The sequence below is a fragment of the Crinia signifera genome, chromosome 1 (genome assembly GCF_055691185.1).
Source record: "Crinia signifera chromosome 1, ASM5569118v1, whole genome shotgun sequence".
Taxonomy (NCBI): domain Eukaryota; kingdom Metazoa; phylum Chordata; class Amphibia; order Anura; family Myobatrachidae; genus Crinia; species Crinia signifera.
The window spans coordinates 231,250,818-231,272,125 of record NC_139217.1 but is presented as its reverse complement, the minus strand read 5'-3'; the positions used below and the strand labels follow the sequence as shown (position 1 = coordinate 231,272,125).

Below are 21,308 nucleotides of genomic sequence, written 5' to 3'. Positions count from 1 at the left end.
CGCTGTGTATCACCAATTTCAGTAAGAGGCACAACACTGATAACCTCTTAAGGAAACTGAAGGAAATCATCACGCAATGGCTTACCCACTTAGACTTTCCAGGGGATTTGTGGTATCGGACAATGCCAGTATAATTGTGCGGGCATTACATATGGTCATATTCCAACATGTGCCATGTTTTGCCCACACAATAAATTTGGTGGTGCAGCATTCCCTAAAAAGTGACAGGAACGCGCAGGAGATGCTTGCAGTGGCCTGTAAAATTGCGGGACACTTTCGCCATTCTGCCACTGCCTACCGAAGACTGGAGTGCCATCAAACCCTCCTGAACCTGCCCGGCCATCACCTCAAACAAGAGGATGGGGTACTTCTTTACTTTCACGGCGCCACTCTAGATAGGACAGATAGGATACTAGATAGGATACGATTTGTATGCGATTTGACATAAGATATCGCATAAGATATAGGATAAGATTTACTATCCATTTCATTACCCCACTATCCACTAGGGCGTGGAGTTGATTTTATATAGCGTGGCGAGCGCAGCGAGCCACCGAGCCCGAAGCGTGGCGAGCGGACACGGAATGTATTTTATGGAATTGCATGCAAATGGCATGCGATATTGGGGACTTGCTTTGAAACAACATCCGTGTCCCCTCGCGGGGCTCGCTGCGCTCGCCACGCTTCGGGCTCGGTGGCTCGCTGCGCTCGCCACGCTACATAAAATCAACTCCACGCCCTAGTGGATAGTGGGGTAATGAAATGGATAGTAAATCTTATCCTATATCTTATGCGATATCTTATGTCAAATCGCATACAAAATTGCATCCTATCTAGTATCCTATCTAGTATCCTATCTGTCCTATCTGTCCTATCTGTCCTATCTAGTGGCGCCGTGAAAGTAAAGAAGTACCGAGGATGGAACTCCACCCTCTATATACTGCAGAGGATGGAAGAGCAGAGAGCAGCAAACGTCCATTCAAACCTACAGTTACCTAGAGGTACAGACCCAAAACATGAAAAGTGGCCGGTGCACACCCCTACTGTAAACAGACTTAGGGCTGGTTGAAGTACAGAGCACTGTGGGTTCATATAATGGGGAACTGCTTAGTTCACCACACTCTCCCGGAGGGGAGACTCTAAAGGTAGGCAAGCATGACTTACAATATATACCTTAAAAATGTTTTCCCTCCTTTTAACCACTGACTTAGCTTGTGATTACCTTCTGGTCTCCTTCTATCGTACAAAATACCTCTTTGGGCCTTATTCTGGTTCACTCTCAGAGGCAAATTTCTTCTCAAATGGACAAAACCATGTGCACTGCAGGTGGGGCACAGAAACAAAATAACTCACCCAAATCTAATTCTCTCTGCACATGTTACATCTGCCCCACCTGTAGTGCACATGCTTTTATACATTTGAGAAGGAATTTGCCTTTGCGAGTGAACCAGAATAAAGCCCTTTGTCTATATTTTTTTTAATTTATACTTTATATGTATACATTTAAAGCCATATTTTTTGCTTTCACTATATAGTACTTGCTACTTTATTGTTAAACTACACTGGCTTCTTTTTTCTTGTGCTTAATGATAAAACACCCCATTGAAAGAGATTTCTTTGAAAATCTTGACCTTACATCATACTTGCCAACTTTTGAAAACTAGTTTCAGGGAGATTATAGTTTGTAATATAGATTTACATAGCGCCCCATTGAGGGCGCGTGTCATGCTCCACCCAATGGGCGTGCCTAGTTCTATATATGGAGAGATTATAAAAAGAGATTGTGAACATGGCACCTAGAAGCGTGGGTGTGTACTGCTACATCTGAGAGTAATCTTGTAAAATTACTTATATCCAAATGTAGATGAGCCACAAAGCAGTTAGTAAGAGATACTATACTTGGTAAAGTGCTGGAAATGGTGCTGATGATTCAATATAAATGTATCTATCTCTCATTATTTTTCTCCCCAAAAAATATAAGTGTAATGTGGGCTAGGTGAAATGAGGGAGATTGCTTCACTAATGAGGGAGAGAGGGAGATTGCTGCTATTTCAGGGAGTCTCCTGCAGAATGCAGGAGGGTAGGCAACTACTGTATGCCTTACATGCAAGGGTAAACAATTTTTTTGTTCATTCAAACTGAGGTGCTGTTGTTCGTGCTGCTGCCGTTGTTGTCTGTTGCCGTATGCAATTGTGATTATATACTAATATGGGCAGAAGCTAATCTGAGCATAGGGACCCAACTGCTATCACATCATTTCTATCCAACAGTGTATAATTGCTTCAACATTGTTGCAAATCGGGTTATGTCAAAGAGTCTTCAGTGCTTTTGTATGTAGAGATGCAGAGAGTTCTCCATTAGCAAGAAAGATCACAACTAACACAGGCACAGCCAAACACTGCATTTATGTCACTTACATAGTGATTGATTCCTTGGTGCGACCACAGTCGAAATTCACTCACTGTGTCTGCACAGGCTTCCCACGAACCACCCCAAAAAACAGTCCGGACACGCCTGCGTTGTCCAGATTGCACCCTCCTTGCAACACCATATCCCCACCCACCCAACACGATGTTGCTGTCCCATCACCCACCGGTATTGCTCTCCCCTCATACTGCAGTTGCATTTTCCAGAATGCGACCACAGGTTGAGGCGTCGTGCATGCGCGCAATTAGTGATTTTCACACAACTGCATGGCATACTGAATTAGCCCCATTGATCATTGTGCGCACCATAACCTCTTTACGACCGCACCAGAGTGAACCTCATAGTCCCTCTGTATATTTATGATAAGCATTGGTCATTTCTGTCTAAAAGGCTTTAGAATCCCCTAGTTTTACTCGGTTGCCTCCAGCCCACTGAACCAGTTGCTGACTGTAGCTTCATCTCATCTACAGTTCTCCTAAAGCTTCTAAAAATGAAAAGAGTTTATGTTTTTTATAGCAACCAGTCAGTTTCTGTTTATCATTACTGTATTGCATCCCAGAAAATAATAGACAGATTCTGATTGGTTGCTTTGTGCAACATCACCTCTTTTCATATTTTGAAGCATTATGTAAATTTAAGCCTTTCAATTAATTAACAAGTGAAAACCTTCCACCGAAAATTATGACATTGGCATCAGCATAGTTGCCTAATTTATTTTTCTCCTTTCAGGGAGAAGCCTGGAGAGGATATGAGATACTGCATGTCAGGGGGGTGGGATGAGGCTGACGTCATTAAGCCGTCGTCTACATGTCAGTCAAACGTGGCAATTTGTGGGTCTGCGGATTGGGGAGGTCTCCTTGATGTTGACCCGTAAAATCTGGTATTTGGTGCAGCAGGAGTGCGGGAGGCGATGCAGGAGATTTGCCCACCCTCCAGGGGGCTGGCAGGGGATACAATTTTCAGGAGCCTTCCGGCCATTCCGGGAGAGTAGGCAAGTATGCATCCCAGTCAATTGTAACCCTTAAGTCCAACATCTAGTCAGGCTCAACAGCCCTAGTGCTAGTAGCAGATCCAATTGTGAGCCACTTTAAAATAAAAATATTAGCATTGTTCAATGTTAAATGTAGACCATTTTAGAATTAAAAAAAATTATAATTAAGTTAAACATTTAAACCAGACTGTTTGAATTGCAAAACAAAAATGTGGACTGCAAAAGGTTAATAATGTATGTTTTTTTATCCATGGCAGACTTTAAGACTAACATGGAAACCTAACATTTCTGGTCATGATATCGATTGGTTAACAAATAATAATGGGGCAACCAGTGATGAGTACCAATGTGTTTTAGCAAGAAGAAATTGAAAACATGCACTGTTATGGGTTACCTGAGGACTGAAGTTGGGAAACACTGCATTAGGGACAACAAATGACTTGTTGGATCTGCACTGTAGGTCTCTCACTTTTGTATAACCAGCACTTTTTTCCATCAGGTAACTGTACTATAAAAATCGGAACTGATGGTGCCATGTAAGTGTCTCCACAGCAGGTGAAATGGAGGAGTCTACCTTTGAAAAAGCTGTCCTTTGGTGACAGCGAACCGCGTCAGTAGCTGCTCCATTCACCTGCCCCCAACCGCCACCCAACGCATACGCATCTTTGGGATCCAACCAGCCGCGTCTACTAGTGGACCGTGTATTCACAACATCAAGTCTCACAGTGGACTTCTTCCATCACACCTCTACAAACAAGGGATGACACAGCTGACATGCAATCCTAAAATAATATAAAGCTCTCCCAGAGGAACTCTTTGGTGTATCATACCGGTAAATATATACCTACCTCAATTCATCTTTGGAAACACACAATCTCTGTGATTTGACTGGTCCTTTTCTTGTCATCACCTGGGCGGCACTAATAGGAGTGGATCCCCCTGATGACCCTTTTTTTATTATATGAATTTATTATTGTATGTGTACCATTAAACATATTTTTTATTTAAAAATTCCCCATTGGTTTCAGCGCTACCTTCACTCTTTTTTCTTTTTCAGTGTATTATTAAGACCTACTCAGTCCCATCGGTAGCTGCTTTACAAAACATCCTTTGCCAGCGCCCTTATAGCTACTGTACACAGTAGCTACTTCTCTTTCTTCGGAATGGAGGAGTCTGTCTGGTGATACAAAGTACTTGCAGCTGTGTCAAAATTATCCATTGATGACGGTAGAAGAAATGCCTTCCTCCAAAGAAAAAGACCTTAGAACTATTCTGTTTCATCCTACTAATTCTAAAGAGGTCATTTTGACATTGATTTGTTTTTGTAGAGTTACATAAGAATATTTTACATTTGCATAGAAAAAAATATCAAACTATAATAACATTTTGTTAAAGACATCTTTATTTCAGGAAGACACAGAGAAAACCCGTTAAGAACAAAACTTCTTAAAGTTGTTCACAACAAGAGAAATATATTTTTCAATAACGTAAACATACAAGTTATTGGTGCGACTCAACCTACGCTGGAGAGCTTATGGTGTAATTGGTGCCTATGTACTAGCATCAGTTATGGCAGTGATAATACTTTATTAACTATGGCTCCTTTATTATGTGAAACTCACGTGAGATCACATTTTTATTGTCTATACGTATTTGCTTCCCTTTTGCCGTACACTGAATAATTTTAGCTGTCTATTGATGGTAAAACCTGTTTATCCAGAAGAATCAGAAATCCTAGGTTGTAGCTAAATATATTTAGGGACAAAGGGCCTAATTCATGTTTGTATGCACATGCTTTAGTATGTGTGCTTTTCTTGGCTTTGCCGCTGCTGATATTAGAAATTGAAGCTTCTGCACAGAATTGAAAATAGATGCCTACAGTACCAGAGCTATTGCAAACTCATATGCAAGTGTCTACACATTCTCAACCTATATGCAACAATGAGGAGCATTGGGTCTATGGTTGTCCTATGGCTACGCAGACTTAGACGCGGCGGCAGTAGCAGCACAGGCGCCATGTTTAAACATGTACAAGCTTGCAGCTGACAGCAGATACATGCCCTAAAAAAGGCTATGGCATGCACCTCCATACGGTGATTTCCTGTCAACTACTTTCTCTATTTCTGTTGACTAAAAATTCGATGCACAAAACACATCTGTCCCCCACCTGAACCCTAACTTGTCTACAACATGGAAGCCCTAGGAATAACGACGGCTTGTTGGATTACCCTTATTATCTAGTATAATTGTATCGGTAACTGAGTTGTATTCCAGTGAACTAACTGAAGGTTCGGTGCAGCTCATGGAGGGTATTCAATTGAGTCTGTTTTTTCAGCTAGCTGAATAGGAAATGGACTAATGGAAAAAAAACTGCACTTAATTCAATTACCCCCCATTTGTGCTTTGTAATTCACAGCTCAGAAAAAGATCATGTATAAAAATGTTAACATAATGTTATAGCATAGTTCCTACTACCCATATTTATTTGTATATTCAAACAATTTAAAGCACAGTTGTGAAAAAACACTAGTATAAATCTAAGTAGTTCTGGCAGTTTCAGCAGAATTCATATTCCATAAATAGATAACCGGCAAAGTTTATAAGTGGATACATCCTCACCAATATTTCAGCTGTTGTTTGCCTGCATTTGCATTATTGGTGAATTCCTTTTGAAGTATTGCAGTACAATGATATCTAAAAGAACATATTTCTTGCCCGGGGGCATAGGTTTGGTATGGCGGCCCGACAGTCGGATTCTGACGGTCAGTATACAGACATTAGAATCCCAACCGCCGGTACTCCGACAGGAGGGGGGTGCATCGAAGCTTCCATGATGGTCGTGGACCACCATAAGGGAGACTAGCCCTGTAAGTCGGGATCACGACTGCAATGCCAGGATTCCGATGTCGATATGCTGACTTGTCAGAATCCCGTCTGTCGGAGGTCATCTAGCATGTAGCATTTATCAGGTATAAGACCCAATAATTGTCATTTCGTACTGTTGCTACTCACAGTAATAAGAAATGAAGAATCACCACATGCAGTCACAGGGGTTCCAAATTCTATTCTCAAATTCAATATTTTGCTTTTGAAGTAAAAATAGTGAACAGTCGGTGAGTGATCCACTTAGGATGGGGAACTTCTAGTATTACCCTGCACTGTCATATGATAACAGGGGACACATGACTAGGTTGTCTGCATAGGTTCCCCTCTACATTTTTTTATGATATGAGAACTGATCAGTGTATAGCTCATCTTCTGTTTACTATGGTTTAGCCATACACAGCAGGAAGCAGAACCCACTGGGCAGAACTCCTCTATATACTATATCTGCAATCTTGCACTCTCATTGGATCTGCCTTTGTGTGGACCTGCACTACTTGTAACAGATCCACCATGACTAGTAGTCCAACATTAGATGACACTCATCTAAAGCCCCCCCCCCCGCACATAGTCCATCATTAGATGACACTTATATAAAGCCCCCCCGACATTCTAGCACCACCATTCAGCCAGCGAGATGAGCCGATCCGCGGATTGATCCATCATGGGATCAGGGAATAAAATCCCCAATAGGAATAGACATGTTTAACCCTTTGAGTGCCAAGTGAATTTGTCAAAATAGGTGTAAAATTTGCCAAACAAAAAGTTTTATTCATCATAATGACCAGTAATGTTTACCTTATATAGGAAATATAATCTTTTTTTGCACAACATTTTTTATTTGAGTTTATTTAACAAATATGAGTGACACTAGCATTTTTTTGCACATCTCTCACAGAGGCACTCAAAGGGTTAATGTGTTTGCTCTATGTCCTTCTTGCCTCACTACATGGATTATCCATTGATGTCCGGATTTTTCGGCAAGCCGGCAAATCCGGACATTCCTATTCAATGTGGTCATTTTCAGGCAGGATTCAATATGTCGAATGTACATCCGAAAACCTGCGAAAAGATGTTTTTACGGTCATAAAATTCAGCACGGATTTATACCCCCTATTATGTGATGCTTTTATAAACTTAAATAATACATGTTATGTTATAATCAATAAAATAGCAGGGTGAGTACCCATTACAATGACAGCACTTTTCTTTTCCATGCTGTAAACTAATTTTCTAAAAGAATTTAAAAGTTAGAATTTAAACTAAGAGAACATTTCACTTTATGCTTATGTCTTATGCTGTCAAACCGTTTATTAAAAGCTGTAATCTAGTAATTACTACAAACAAGTGACCAAGTCTTGCTCGGTATGCAGTCACTCGGTAGTCAATGTCTAGGTTGTCAGCCACTATGGGTCGACATACCCAAGGTTGTCATTGACAATGGGGTAGATGCAAGCTTATGGTCGACATAGACATGGTTGATATTATTAAGGTCAATGTGAGTTTTTAATTTTTTTAAAAAACATTTTTTTTTCAGATTTTACAATCCAACTGGGCATAGACTGGGAATATAACAGGGTTGCCGACTTGCATATAATACTCTCCGGGAGAAGCCCGGAGAGGAATCTTTCATTACGAGTTCGGGGCGGGTCTTACCGGTGACGTCATTAAGCCCCGCCCCCATTACGGCAAATAGCCGAAATAACTGATCTCAATGGAGGGGGCGGGGCTAAAATGACACGATTGTGCCATTTTAGCTCCGCCACCTCCTCTGAGACCCGCGGATTGCGGCATTTAAATGCCGCAATCGGGGGGGCTCAGTGGGGGTCCCCCTGATTCCGGGAGGGTTGCCCACCCTTCCGGGGTCCGGGAGGGGGGGACCCGATTTTCGGGAGACTCCCGCAAATTCCGGGAGGGTCGGCAACCCTGGAATATAATAGTGTGCCTGAAGAATGGCAAGCACAGCGTGCCATGCAAGGGGATGTGGTACACTTATACGGTGTCTATGTCGACATGTGTCAACATAGACAGGAAATTTTTTTGAAAAACTCATGTTGATCATGTCCATGACTTTTTGTTGGGATGCGGTCATTTGGTCTTCACTGGGTTTTCACTGTTTTTTTGAGCTGACATGTGCCGACAGGTGGAATTTCATGCCCTACAATCCACTATGGCATGGTGGTAGAATAAAATAGCACCCGACGCATTGCGAACGCAGCGAGCGATGCAAGGGGATGCGGTGCACTTTAAACTGTGTCCATGTCGACTGTGTTGACATTCAGGTAAAAAACAGTGAAAAACGCCATGTGGACCTTTGGACTGTCGACCTAGACATTGTCAAACCAATGACCTGTCGAGCTAGAACCATGTCGACATTTTCCCATGTCAAACTTATGGTGTCGACCTAATGACTGTCGACCATCATGCTGTAGACCAAATGATCCCAACCCCTTTTTGTCAATGTCGACCTTGGGTATGTACATTTTGCTGGGTATGATAGAGATAAAACTAATAATAACATAGGATTTTTGCTGTAAATCTCAAGTCCCAAATGTATTTTACTGTTTGTACTGTAGGCAAATACTGTATTTGATTACACCTGTAAGCTTGTATTGATATTTACCTTTAAAGTATCAATTTTTTTAAGAAGTTAAATAGATAAATCTATATTTTTGTATGCTAATGTGTAAATGTATATTTGTGTATGCTGTAGCACAAAAAGGCCATAGGGCCAGATGCACTAAGTTTCAAAAGTGATAAAATGGAGAGTGATAAACAGCCAGCCAATCAACTCCTGTCTGACATTTTTCAAACACTGTCTGTGACATGGCAGGTAGAAGCTGATTGGCTGGCTTTTTATCACTCTCTATTTTATCACTTTTGAAGCTTAGTGCATCTGGCCCATATTCTTTACAGGGTTATCTACAAAGCATTGGGATGTAAAACAACACTTCTAAGCATGTTTGTGGCTGGTATTTAAAAAGCCATTGCTTTCAATACAAATAGAGCATTTCTCAGCTAGCCCGCCAGCTCGCCATATCACAGTTTCTGGTGGAGCTGGCGGATGGTGGATGGTGGGGGCGGGGATGCGCGATGGGTGATAGGTGTGCCTCAATGCAGGCTTTGGGGTTTGTTGCAGGTGTGCAGCAGAGCTGGCAGGTAATCGTGTCACTGGAACTTCGAATGGAATCGCGTTGCTGGAACTCCGAATGGAATTGTGCCGCTGAAACTCCTAATGGTCACGAATGGGGTACGCGCGTGCACCATTCCTGGAGGATGGCGCACCTGGCATATGGCGATAGTCTCGCCAGGTCCCTGTCTAAAGAGAGTGGCTCCATCTGTAGCTGTACCTTGCTAGTAAAAGCATTGTCCTTTTAAATTATAGGCAAAAATATGCTCAGAACTGCCGGGTTTTAAAACCTGATACTTTGTAAATAAATACAGTAAATCTCTATATGTTTAGATGTAACAGCAAGATGTAATATGCACTATGCCATTGCAGAGATATGCTTTTGAATTAGATCTAAGTATAGATAAAGTAACTACTACTGTAGTTATAGCTGCAGTTCCGATATCATGATTTACCTTTACCTATCAGCAGATAATAATCTATACTTGCAGCGTACACATTTTATGTATCTATGGACAGTGTCAGACTGGAGCATAAAAGGCCCACCAGGGAATGCAATGATAGGGGCTCTTAGAGTATGGCCTTTAGAGTGTGTGTGTGGTTTGGGCCCCTTGATAAGTAAATATAGTAAATACTGCTCAATAAGGGCAACGCACTGTAGAAAATACACAATAGTACCAAGAGAAAGTTCAGACCCACCCATTCCCCCACCCCAGGCAATGGCACCTGCAGGGGGTTTCCTCTCTACACCTGTGGGCCAGTCGAACCCTGTGTATGGATAAAATAAATTCAAAACATCATAGGTATCCCATACACCCTAATGAATAATACTTTATAATGGGATTTGGTGCACCACCATAAACATCTACGCTGCAAATACTGTAAGCAGTTCTTGCAGTGAAAAAAAACATGGACAGGTTTCTACTAAATAAGAGGCCAATAATATAGTCAGCAAAGAATGCAATGCACCAGCTGTATATTGCTAATTGTTGTTATATGCTGTCTGGGGGTTGCCCAGTTCTACTTTAAAACATATGGTAATAGCATATGTTAAAACCTATTATTCTACTAACCTATTATTTATGCTTGATGAACTGCATTTCTACAGTTTCATGTTGTGCAAAGGAACTTTGCTGTTTATGTTACAGAAATAAATGAAAAAAGTCAGAATTTATAACATACTGTATGCAGAATCTAATGTGCCAAAGGTGTGTCTAAATGTAGAGTGATTAGAATATAAACCAGGTAAGTAATTACATAAAGAGTACCCTCTATGCTCAGCATAGACCGTTACATAAATAATAATAATAATGATATTTATATAGCACTTTTCTCCCAATAGGACTCAAAGTGCTTCACACATTGTCTTTACAGCTCGAAATACAAAACAAACTTAACAGTAGATGTCAGTGAAATGCTTGAGTAAATAAGTATGTCTTTAGTCTATTTTTAAAGGATTCTATAGTGGGCGCTTCTCGCACTGTGCGAGGAAGAGAGTTCCACAGAGTTGGAGCAGCAAAGTTGAAAGCTCGACCCCCAGATGAATTCAGGGAGATTCTGGGTACTGTTAGTAGTCCTTCTTCAGTGGATCGTAGTAATCGAGTAGGACAGTAAGGGATCAGCAGCTGTTGCAGGTACCTTGGGCCCTGGTCATGTAGGGCCTTGAAAGTGAGTAAGCCAATCTTGAAAACGATTCGCCATTTTACAGGTAGCCAGTGAAGGGCGTAGAGAATGGGAGTTATGTGGCAGGAGCGGGGCTGGTTAGTTAATAGTCTGGCGGATGCATTTTGTACCAGCTGCAAGCGGTGCAATTCTTTTGCTGGAAGACCCAGGTAGAGAGCATTGCAGTAGTCTAGTCGTGATGATATAAATGCATGTATGACTTTAGGAAGGTCTTCTGAGGGAATTAAATGCTTGATTCTGGCTATGTTTCTCAGATGAAAGAATGAGGATTTGATTGTGGCTGACACCTGATGTTTAAGTGTCAGGCCATTATCCAGGACAACACCAAGATTCCGCACATGAATAAAGAGGATAGCTCAGCATAGACCGTTACATAAAGAGGGTAGCTCAGCATAGACCGTTACATAAAGAGGGTAGCTCAGCATAGACCGTTACATAAAGAGGATAGCTCAGCATAGACCGTTACATAAAGAGGATAGCTCAGCACTGTTACATAAAGAGGATAGCTCAGCACTGTTACATAAAGAGGGTAGCTCAGTACTGTTACATAAAGAGGATAGCTCAGCACTGTTACATAAAGAGGGTAGCTCAGCATAGACTGGTTACAATGGTTCTCTGTATAGATACTGTACAATAACAGATTTTACATAGCACGCATACTTTATAGCATACATAGCATAAATACTGTTTACACAAATTTACACGATGGAATTATTTGGCTGCTTTTGCTACTCTACAGAACACTATAATCTGTGTATTTTCCTTGTACTTGACATGCTTTATATGCCTGTGTATGGGGGCTCTCTGGAAGGGAATAGCATTGTTTAATACAGATATATTATATAATCAGGACAATAACAGGGTCTGATAAAGGTAAGAGAAAATCATTACAATGGAATAATAAAATCAATACCGGGAATGCATTTTAGAAGCTAAAGCAGATATGGTTGCATAGTGATTGCATTGCAGATATTACATACACAGTTCTACAGTGTGCCATGTTGAACTTTATGCTGATACTGTTCTGATGGAATTAATTGAATGCCAGATTACAGTTTTATTGTTGGCAAAGGGTCAAATGGAACAGTTAATTCTCTTGGTGGAGTTGGTCGCAAAAAGGATGGTAGGTATCTTCATTATGTATTAAGTAAGTATAGTAATATGTTTGCAATATGTTTTCATTGTTATTTAGTAAAATATACAAATCTGCAGTTACCCTATAGTGCAAAAATAATTCCATTTAAACATGACACTTTCATCAGTTGAACTCTGGCTGTGTGTGTGATATAATGTAAGGTTATAACAGCCAAAACTCTATTTACCTGTTTCGATAGTGTGTGGTGTTCCTGATTAATATTTATTCATAGTACATAATAGTATGGGTCACTAGTAGGTGTTGCAAAATAAGAAAAAATATCTCACAAATGATGCATTACCACTAAGAAAATACTTTGTGTATTTAGTAGAGCATAAGTATAACGGTATTGTGTCTGTATAACTATCTACAGTTATCTAATCTGTTTTAAGTGTTATTTTTTAAAGTGTTAAAGTAGATTTAGATATATACCTGTACCTATACTTATTGGCTTTTGTTCTTTTGAATGTATTACATATTTGTTTGATTTGTTAGCTATAATGTTTTTTTTCTTTCTAGGAAAGGAATAACAGTAATTAATGTATATGTTGACCTTGTTTATTGTATTGTTTCCCCAAATACTTTGCTTCTGTATCTCTATATCGTTTGCTATTGAAGATATACAAATTTGCCACTTTATGAGGCTCATTCAGATTAGCAGGCTGTGCACACATTGTCATATATAGTACCCTCAACATTGCTACCCATATATAGTACCCTCAACATTGCTCAACATTGCTTACTGGTGCCTTGGTTTCTTGCACCTCTAAGGTGCAAGGAAAAAGTAGTAATTTCCGCAGTCAGCGGTTTGCCATTAAGGAAGGGCTTATTGTGGCCTTCACATTTAGTTGAATAGCTCCCTATCATTTTTATTTTGGTAATGAATATAAAGTCACTGTCTAACACTTTGTTTCACCTTCTGGGAAGAAAGGGAGAGGCACTAATCTTCTGGAAACATGAGTTTTGCAGTTGAAACCAACTTTGCTCCATCATACAGATTACACGAGTTTAGCTGGTCAGGCAAGAGCCAATCCATAGCCCTTTTCAGTGATATTCTTTAAATAGAACAACATGTGAAAATGTATGCTTATACATGAGGCACGCCTTTCAACTGACTACATTTAATGAGCAAACCAGCACAGTGTCCAGCCATTGTAACTTAATAACTACTCTACTTTTATATCATCTTCATATTGAATTTCCTGGCTCCTCCCTGACCAGTCACAGAGGCAGGTCCATCAACTTTACGGAAGGAATACTCAACTGAAAAGTTATTTTTATGTTGCCCTCTTCCTCTGCTCCATACAAAGAGTAGTAAAAAGCAAAAAAGTACAACCCCTAGAAAGGTAATGCAGCCCATGGCTGTTGATACCAAAATAGTTTTGAGGTCCAAGGTAAACTTCAAGAAAACGTGGGTGTCATTATGGGAGGTATCATTATATTCTGCGAGATACAGTGTTCGATTGGAATATGGTGAGTTGTCCCCTTTTACAGTCAATGTAGCAAAGTACGTATCATTACCTCCTGCATTGGTGGCAATACAGATATAGGTTCCACTGTCTTGTACCTGAGCATATCTTATTTCAAGGGTACCCTCTGGCAGGACAGTAGTTCTTCCTACACTCCTGCTGGTGATCATCCTTCGATGTGGTGAAACCCAGACAATGAGTGGAATGGGCTCTCCATCTGCCTTACAGTGAAATGATACAGGTTGTCCTTCATGAGCTGTGATGTGTTGGAGCTTTCGGTCCCTTATTTTGGGCTTTTGGCATGTAAAATATTCAAAAAGTATAGAATCCGGAAAGTCACACAAAGCATTGCCTTGGATTTCAGCAGGGGAAGCACAGACAGGCTGATGGCCATCAAAATTTAGGGTTTTCCTTCGTTGCAAAATCCATAGTAGGCGGCAGTCACAAGCAAGAGGGTTGGAATCAACTCGCAGTGTTTCCAAAGTGTTGACTGATTGGAAAGTGCTCTCCTCCAGTGTAGATAGGAGATTATTGGAGACATTTAGCAGACGAATTTGTCGCAAGCCATAAAATGCTTGGGATTCCACAATAGTTAAAGATGTCCCAACGATGTGGAGCTCCCTGAGTCTGATTAGATCCCTAAAGGAACCCCGTTGAATAACTCGAATAGGATTGTAGGAAAGATTAAGATATTCCAAGTAAGTAAGACTTTTTAGAGCAGCTACTGGCACTGAGGTAATATTAGTGTAGGTGATGGAAATGGAAGTGAGATTCAATCCTTGGAAAGCAGTGGGGCAGACTTCTTCTAAAAATGGCCAGCAATCAATTTCTAATTCTTTGAGGCTGTACAGCTTCTGGAAGTTTTGATCCTCCAAAGAGCTAATGCTTAGGTGACGCAACTTCAGGACCTCCAGACCTTGTAAGTAAGACAGTGAGTCAGAAGATATAGAGGTCAGGTTGCATTTTTCAATAGTCAATTGTTCAAGTCCTACCAGACCAGAAAAGGCTTTCTGTGAAATGTACAACAGTTCATTGTCCCCAACTTCAAGGCTTTTCAAATTTCGCAGATCCTGAAACATGAAATCCAACAGAATGACAATTTTATTTTCACTAATATCCAACAAAGTTAGGTTGCTAAGTTTGTTAAATACCCCAAATGGAATAAGTTTCAACTGGTTTCCTTTCAGTTTGAGGGTATGAAGGTAAAACAAATTGGCAAAAGCCCCAGGCTCTATTATTGAGATAATGTTTTCACTAAGGTCTACTTCTTCCAGATCTGGGTATGTGGAAAGTTCACCAGGATTCAAGCAGCGAATGCGGTTCTTGCTGAGGTCCAAGAGTTTTGTTTCAGAGGGGATTCCCTCTGGGATGGTCAAGAGGCGCTTACGGTGGCATAAAACTGACCGGATTTGGGGTGTGCATTCACAACGGGCAGGACACCCCAGTGTCTTTCGTTCTGAATATAGTAAGAGAAGGTGAAAAAGTAGGATGTAGGGACAGCATGATGCCATTTTATAAGGCATCATACAAACAGAGCTGCTACCATTTTCCCAGGCACCTAGAAATTAGAAAGAGAAATGCAAAATATATTAGGATAAGAACTTCAAATTAGGAGTTAGGGTATACATTTCAGTACTTCACTGTAGTCTTTGCTTACAAACCACAATACAGTACATTGAAGATCCAACCCAAAAACTTGCTGTGCTTCCAAATGTGCAGATATAGATTTTATCCAAAATTCCCTCAGTAACATAAGGTTGTAATGCCTAATGGGTGAGTTGAGCAGGGAGAGCCCCACATCACTGCTCAGGTTCAAAACCAAATCGGTTTGTCCTTCAATTTACCAGCGTGATATAAGTGTGTTCCTGCTCCATTAAAACAGTCATAAAAAAGTAATTCAACCTATGGTAATGACGTATGATAAATGATGATATTACAGACACATGATGTAGGTTACTACTACTACTATTGCTGTTTACTATATACTATTGAATGTCAACAATAGTCCTCAATGATTGACAGTCTGATGCCATTTGGGGGTGGAGAGGCTGCATGGACAGTCTGTGTTTATCTAAAATGAAGTGTAACGCCACAGTTTAGGATGATGGAAGAGGCAAGGCATCTTCGTTGTAGCACTAAGAATTGTTGGCCTGTGATGGCTGGCTTGCATGTCACCATAGGTGTTGCAAGCCGCCCAATGGTGAGGGAGTGATCCGATGTCTGAGTCTTAGGATGGAGGTCGGGTCACTACAGCAGTAGGAGGCATCCTGCTGCATTACCATACAGAGCCATCACTGCTGTTTCAAGCAAACAGCAGTGATAGCACCCCCAAACACATCTGAATTAGCCTCAATAAAGAGAATGCAATATTTTGATTTATAGTTCTGCACACTATTACTATTTCACCAGATCATTCATTTACATTTTCTATTATTTTACTAAAAAATACTTCATGTTGCAATTACATTTAAGCCTTAAATAGGTCATGGGAGCAAAGGAGAAATCTGGATTATTTTATTTTCATGTGTCATATTTGTATATTTTGAAGATTACACAGCAGCACCAATGCACTGGGTTACACCAGCCGGCGTTTCATAATACCATCATAGTCAGGGGATAAAGTGGTCATGCAGAGGTGGGGGGAACTCATTTCTCTATGCCACCTAATTACACCTCTCCCCTCCATTAGGCAGAGACAGGGCCAGTGGTAGAGTTTTTGGCATCCCCTGCAAGATAGTATGCTTTTCTGTGAGAAATACTGTGCAGGGCCAATGTGGAGGTTAAAATCATCCACCTCACCATTAGAGGTGGTGGAACACAGTTCCACCCATTCCCCCTCCCTTTAACCCCTGATCATAGCATTTCATAATTTCAAAAACAAGCACAACATTTCACTTAAGCTGGGGGGCCTTTAAAAATTCTGACAATGCCACAAATAAAAATTACATCTCCTAACAGGGGGGGGGCTCAATGGTTTTTACTGCATTCATGCAATGGATTTAGGCAACTATTCAATTGTTCAGCAAGGACTGCATGATTTCTGTTGGCAGAACGGGACTTTACAGCGATTTAGTCCCTGGCTAAACCAGGGTCATTTGGGGTTGACAAGAGCTATAAGGGATGTAGCCATGCCGGGTCGGCAAAACAATTCAGTTGCTCTGTTATTATTTAATACCACCCAAAAACCATACCTCCCAACTTTCCCGATTACAGAGGGAGAGTCCCATCCACGGCTTTTCTTCAGTGCAGTGAGGGAGCCGGGGGCTTTAAATAATGATAAAAGGGGATCGCGGCACCATGACCACCACCTCTTAGCTCAGCCCCTTTTGCATGGCAGGTCCCAATTTCCATGGGAAAAAAGTTGGGAGGTATACAAAAAAAAAAACAATTGACTCATCCTTTCAAGGAGCATCCCTCCAGCAATCCACTTGTAAGGACGCAATACTAGACTTAATACTTACAAATGGTGACACAATATCTGATGTAAATGTGGGTGAAAACCTGGGATCCAGTGACCATCAAGCAGTATGGTTCAAAATAAAGACAGAGACTCATCACACACAAAAACAAAGGTGTCAGATTTTAGGAAGGCTGATTTTGTAGAGATGGGAAATTCTGTAAGGGATTCTTTGGCAGAGTGGAGGAACTTGGAAGGAGTGCAGGATAAGTGGGAAAAATTTAAAAGTGCAATACTAAAAGCAACAGAAATTTGTTTCAAAAGAGTTAGGAAAAACACAAGGAAAAGGAAGCCATTGTGGTTTGCAAAAGAAGTAGCAAGTATTGTGAAAGCAAAAAAGTTGGCCTTTAAGACATTTAAGCAGATGCAGAATAATGAGGACAAAGTGGTGTATCTTGTTAGACAGAGGAGGCTAAGAAGGTAATCAGATGTGCAAAAGCACAGGCTGAGGAGAAAATGGTCCAGTCAGTGGGTAAAGAGGGAAAACATTTTTTAGGTATATAAGTGAAAGGAGAAAAAAAAAAGTGGAATAATAAGACTAAAGATAGAGATTGGAAGTCTTCTTGACTTCTTGATAGTAGATAGTTGATAGTAGATCATATTAATAATTATTTCTGCTCAGTATTCACTGCTGAAAGAGAGGGGAAGGGGCCACAGTTAAGTTGCAAGTATAGTCAGAAAACTGAGGGAGAAACATTTACAGAGGAGAAAGTCCTCACAGAACTCTCAAAACTGAAAGTGGATAAATCAATGGGGCCAGATGGGATACATCCAAGGATACTAAAAGAGCTTAAAGGGGAGCTGGTAAAACCAATAACAGAATTATTCAACCAGCCACTAGCTACTGGAGTAATCCCAGAGGGCTGGCAAACAGTGAATGTAGTCCCACTGCACAAAAGTGGAAGCAAGTAAGAGGTAAGCAACTATCGACCAGTGAGCCTTACATCAGTAATAGGGAAATTGATGGAAACACTCTTAAAACAAAGAGTTGTAGAATATCTCAAAACCAGCAATTTACAGGATTCGAAACAGCATGGGTTTACTGGGGGAAGATCATGTCAAACAAATCTTATTGACTTTTTTGACTGGGTGACTAAAGTAATAGATCAAGGTGGGACTGTAGATGTAGCTTATGTAGACTTTAGTAAGGCTTTTGACACATTCCCACATCGCAGACTGTTAAATAAACTTGAAAGCTTGGGATTTGATTTTAAGATAGTTGAATGGATAAGATTGTGGTTGTAGGACAGATAACAGAGAGTTGTAGTAAACGGAGTACATTCAAAGGAGCGAAAGGTTAAAAGTGGAGTACCCTTTGAAACTTGGGAGAGTTACATTGTGACCCTTCCTATAGAATTTCAAAAGATAATTAAATCCACACTAAAGCATACAGAATGGTATGAAATAAGGAGGCTGCTGGGTGATCCCCCTATAGTTGTGGTTTAGTTGCTTCAGATATTTGGGGGGGGGGGGGGCTCTTTAACTCCGGGTTCCCGGTTGCCAAAATAACATTTACTACTGATGAAGGTGTGTCACTGGGGTCGTAATAACATGATTAAACTCTATGGCGGTCTTTCACAAATAATTATTCAAAAGGTTCTAGGTAAATTCATATATAACTTTATTTTGATGAAGAGTGTACACACAATATTCTACTTATGTTAAATGGCAGGATAATTGTTATTCAAATGCAATTGATTGTTGTACTATTGAAAACTTTATTATGTTTTGAAAACAACTTTTGATGTTATTGTCATAGAAGTGCACTGCACAATAAAAAATGTTTAAAAAAGAAAAAAGTGGAGTACCCCAGGGATCTGTACTTGGACCAGTGCTATAATGGAAATTACTGAGGAAGAGAGGGATCTAGGTGTCACTATTTCAGGGGACTTAAAGGCAGGTAGGCAATGTAACAAAGCAATGAAGAAGGCAAGTCAGATGCTTGGTTGCATAGGGAGAGGTATCAGCAGTGGAAAGAAAGAAGTAATAATGCCACTGTATAGGTCATTGGTACGACCTCATCTAGAGTACTGTGTTCAGTTCTGGAGGCCATATCTCCAGAAGGATATAAATACATTAAATACTGTACAAAGAAGGGAAACTAAAATGGTGCATGGCCTACATCACAAAAGGTATCAGGAAAGACTAAAATATGTATGTTTTAATATGTATACTTTGGAGCAAAGAAGGGAAAGGGGGGACATGATAAAAATTTTCAAATATATCAAGGGTTTTAACAAGGTACAGGTGGGAGACATTCTTCACAGGAAGAGGAGCAACAGAACACGAGGACATGCACTGACACTAGAGGGAGGAAGATTCAGGGGAAATTTGAGGAAGAATTACTTCACAGAAAGACTAGTAGATAAGTGGAATAGCCTCCCATCAGAGGTGGTAGAGGCAAATACAGTAGTACAATTTAAAGATGCTTGGGATAGGGATATTTATATCCTTACAAAAAAATAAGGATCAACTATGGTTTGATGTTTAAAAAGGGGGCAGACTAGACGGGCCAAGTGGTTCTTATCTGCCGTCAAATTCTATGTTTCTATCCCTTAAGTATGTTGTTTTGTATATTACACTAGGTAGAATTATAAATATTATTATTACTGTATATAAGGGCCATCAATAACATACTTGTCTATTTTCCCAGAAAGTATATGAGATAGTAATGAATATCAGGGAATCCTGCTAGACCCATGGGACAACATGTAATTCTTATGCAACAAAATGTGGAGCGAATTATGTGATACTTAGTAATGGCATCATCAGTGCCGGCCTCTGCCCCCTGTATTATGTGATTTTCAATAACCCACCTACTGACATCTCTAATCTCTCAGAAGGTAAATTAAATAAGATAAGTAGATAAGTATGATAAATAACCATAATTTTCTACAGAATGCCATACTGTAATCCATGTAACAGCAGCACCCAGGACATCTGTTAATGTTTTGTGTAACACCCTCTGTAAACTATCCTCTCTGCTTCACCTTCATAACTCCCATTTCTGCAATTTTTTTTCCCTGATCTGTAAAAGGGTTAAATCTTTTACCAACAGTAATAACACAGGAAATGTCCAGCTGCAGTAAATGACATCTGTTGCTTCTCACTAATCTTGTCTAATGTCTGAAAATCTTCAATATTATGTTGCATATAAATCCGAGAGATATAATCTGCAGGAACGACTTCATCAGGCTTATGTATGAGTGTCTCTCAAACTGTGGAGATTGGTGTTATGAGTCCATTATTTACTTTGTCTATATAGGCACCCACATTTGGGTGGATTTGGGCTCCATTTCACCCGATTGTAGCAGATTGAGAAATCAGGTGAAATCTGGCCAAATCTCATGTTTATGCAATCCGATCCGATGTGTGGTCCAGTGTGTGCGACCAGAGTTGGAGGTCGCACGTGCTGCGCATCCAACCTCTGAGTCAGACCCCCTCCCTGGGAAGATACCGGGTGGCTCAAGGGGGATCAGATGAAACTTTTCCCCTCTGAGAAGTCAAATAGTGTATGGGGGCCTCATTACTTTTAGAGAAATAGATTGTAGAAATATACACAAAACAACAAGAAGTGACCAAGGGGAAGAATTATCCAAGCTGGGACAGGGATGAAGGGGAGAGAGATAAAATATCAACAGAGGTGGAATGGGAACTAAAAGTGGCCCTGGAAAAATTCCCAGAAGTGGCCTCATCTGGATGGCACCAAATCAAATGTTGGTGAAGCCAATACCTAAAATAGGCAGGATTAATGCATCACTACACCTATGTTGAAGTTGGTTTACATATGCTTGGCAGTGTAGTGGCCGCCAGACCTTTAAGCTGCTGTGACAAACCGCAAACCTCCATATTTCACATAATAAATGACTGAATCTGAACACAGACCCCAAAACCTCCATGACACAGACAAACAACTCATTACCACAATCTCTTGAATATCAAAAAATATCTGTACCCTTCCCCAAGTGGAAGCCTGAACACCCCAGAAATTGTTACACACCCAGATAACACCAACTCCTGTCTCTTAAACAGATGTCACATGGGATATAAATGGGCATCCGCCACAGATTATTTTCTGCAGCAGCGGGTACTCTGCGAACCGACAAAGGTTGTTTAAGTGTGAGACAGGAGGG

At 40.5% G+C, this 21,308-nt stretch overlaps 1 protein-coding gene across 1 annotated transcript in view; it reads right to left on the bottom strand.

The window, feature by feature from the left end:
- Positions 1-9,157: 9,157 nt before the first annotated feature.
- Positions 9,158-21,308, bottom strand: part of LINGO3 (leucine rich repeat and Ig domain containing 3) — a 48,314-nt gene continuing 36,163 nt past the window's right edge. The window contains exon 2 of the mRNA XM_083179405.1: positions 9,158-15,276. Within this exon, the coding sequence (XP_083035531.1) occupies positions 13,427-15,244 (1,818 nt within the window). The 5' untranslated portion in view covers positions 15,245-15,276 and the 3' untranslated portion in view covers positions 9,158-13,426. The remainder of the gene's footprint in view (positions 15,277-21,308) is intronic.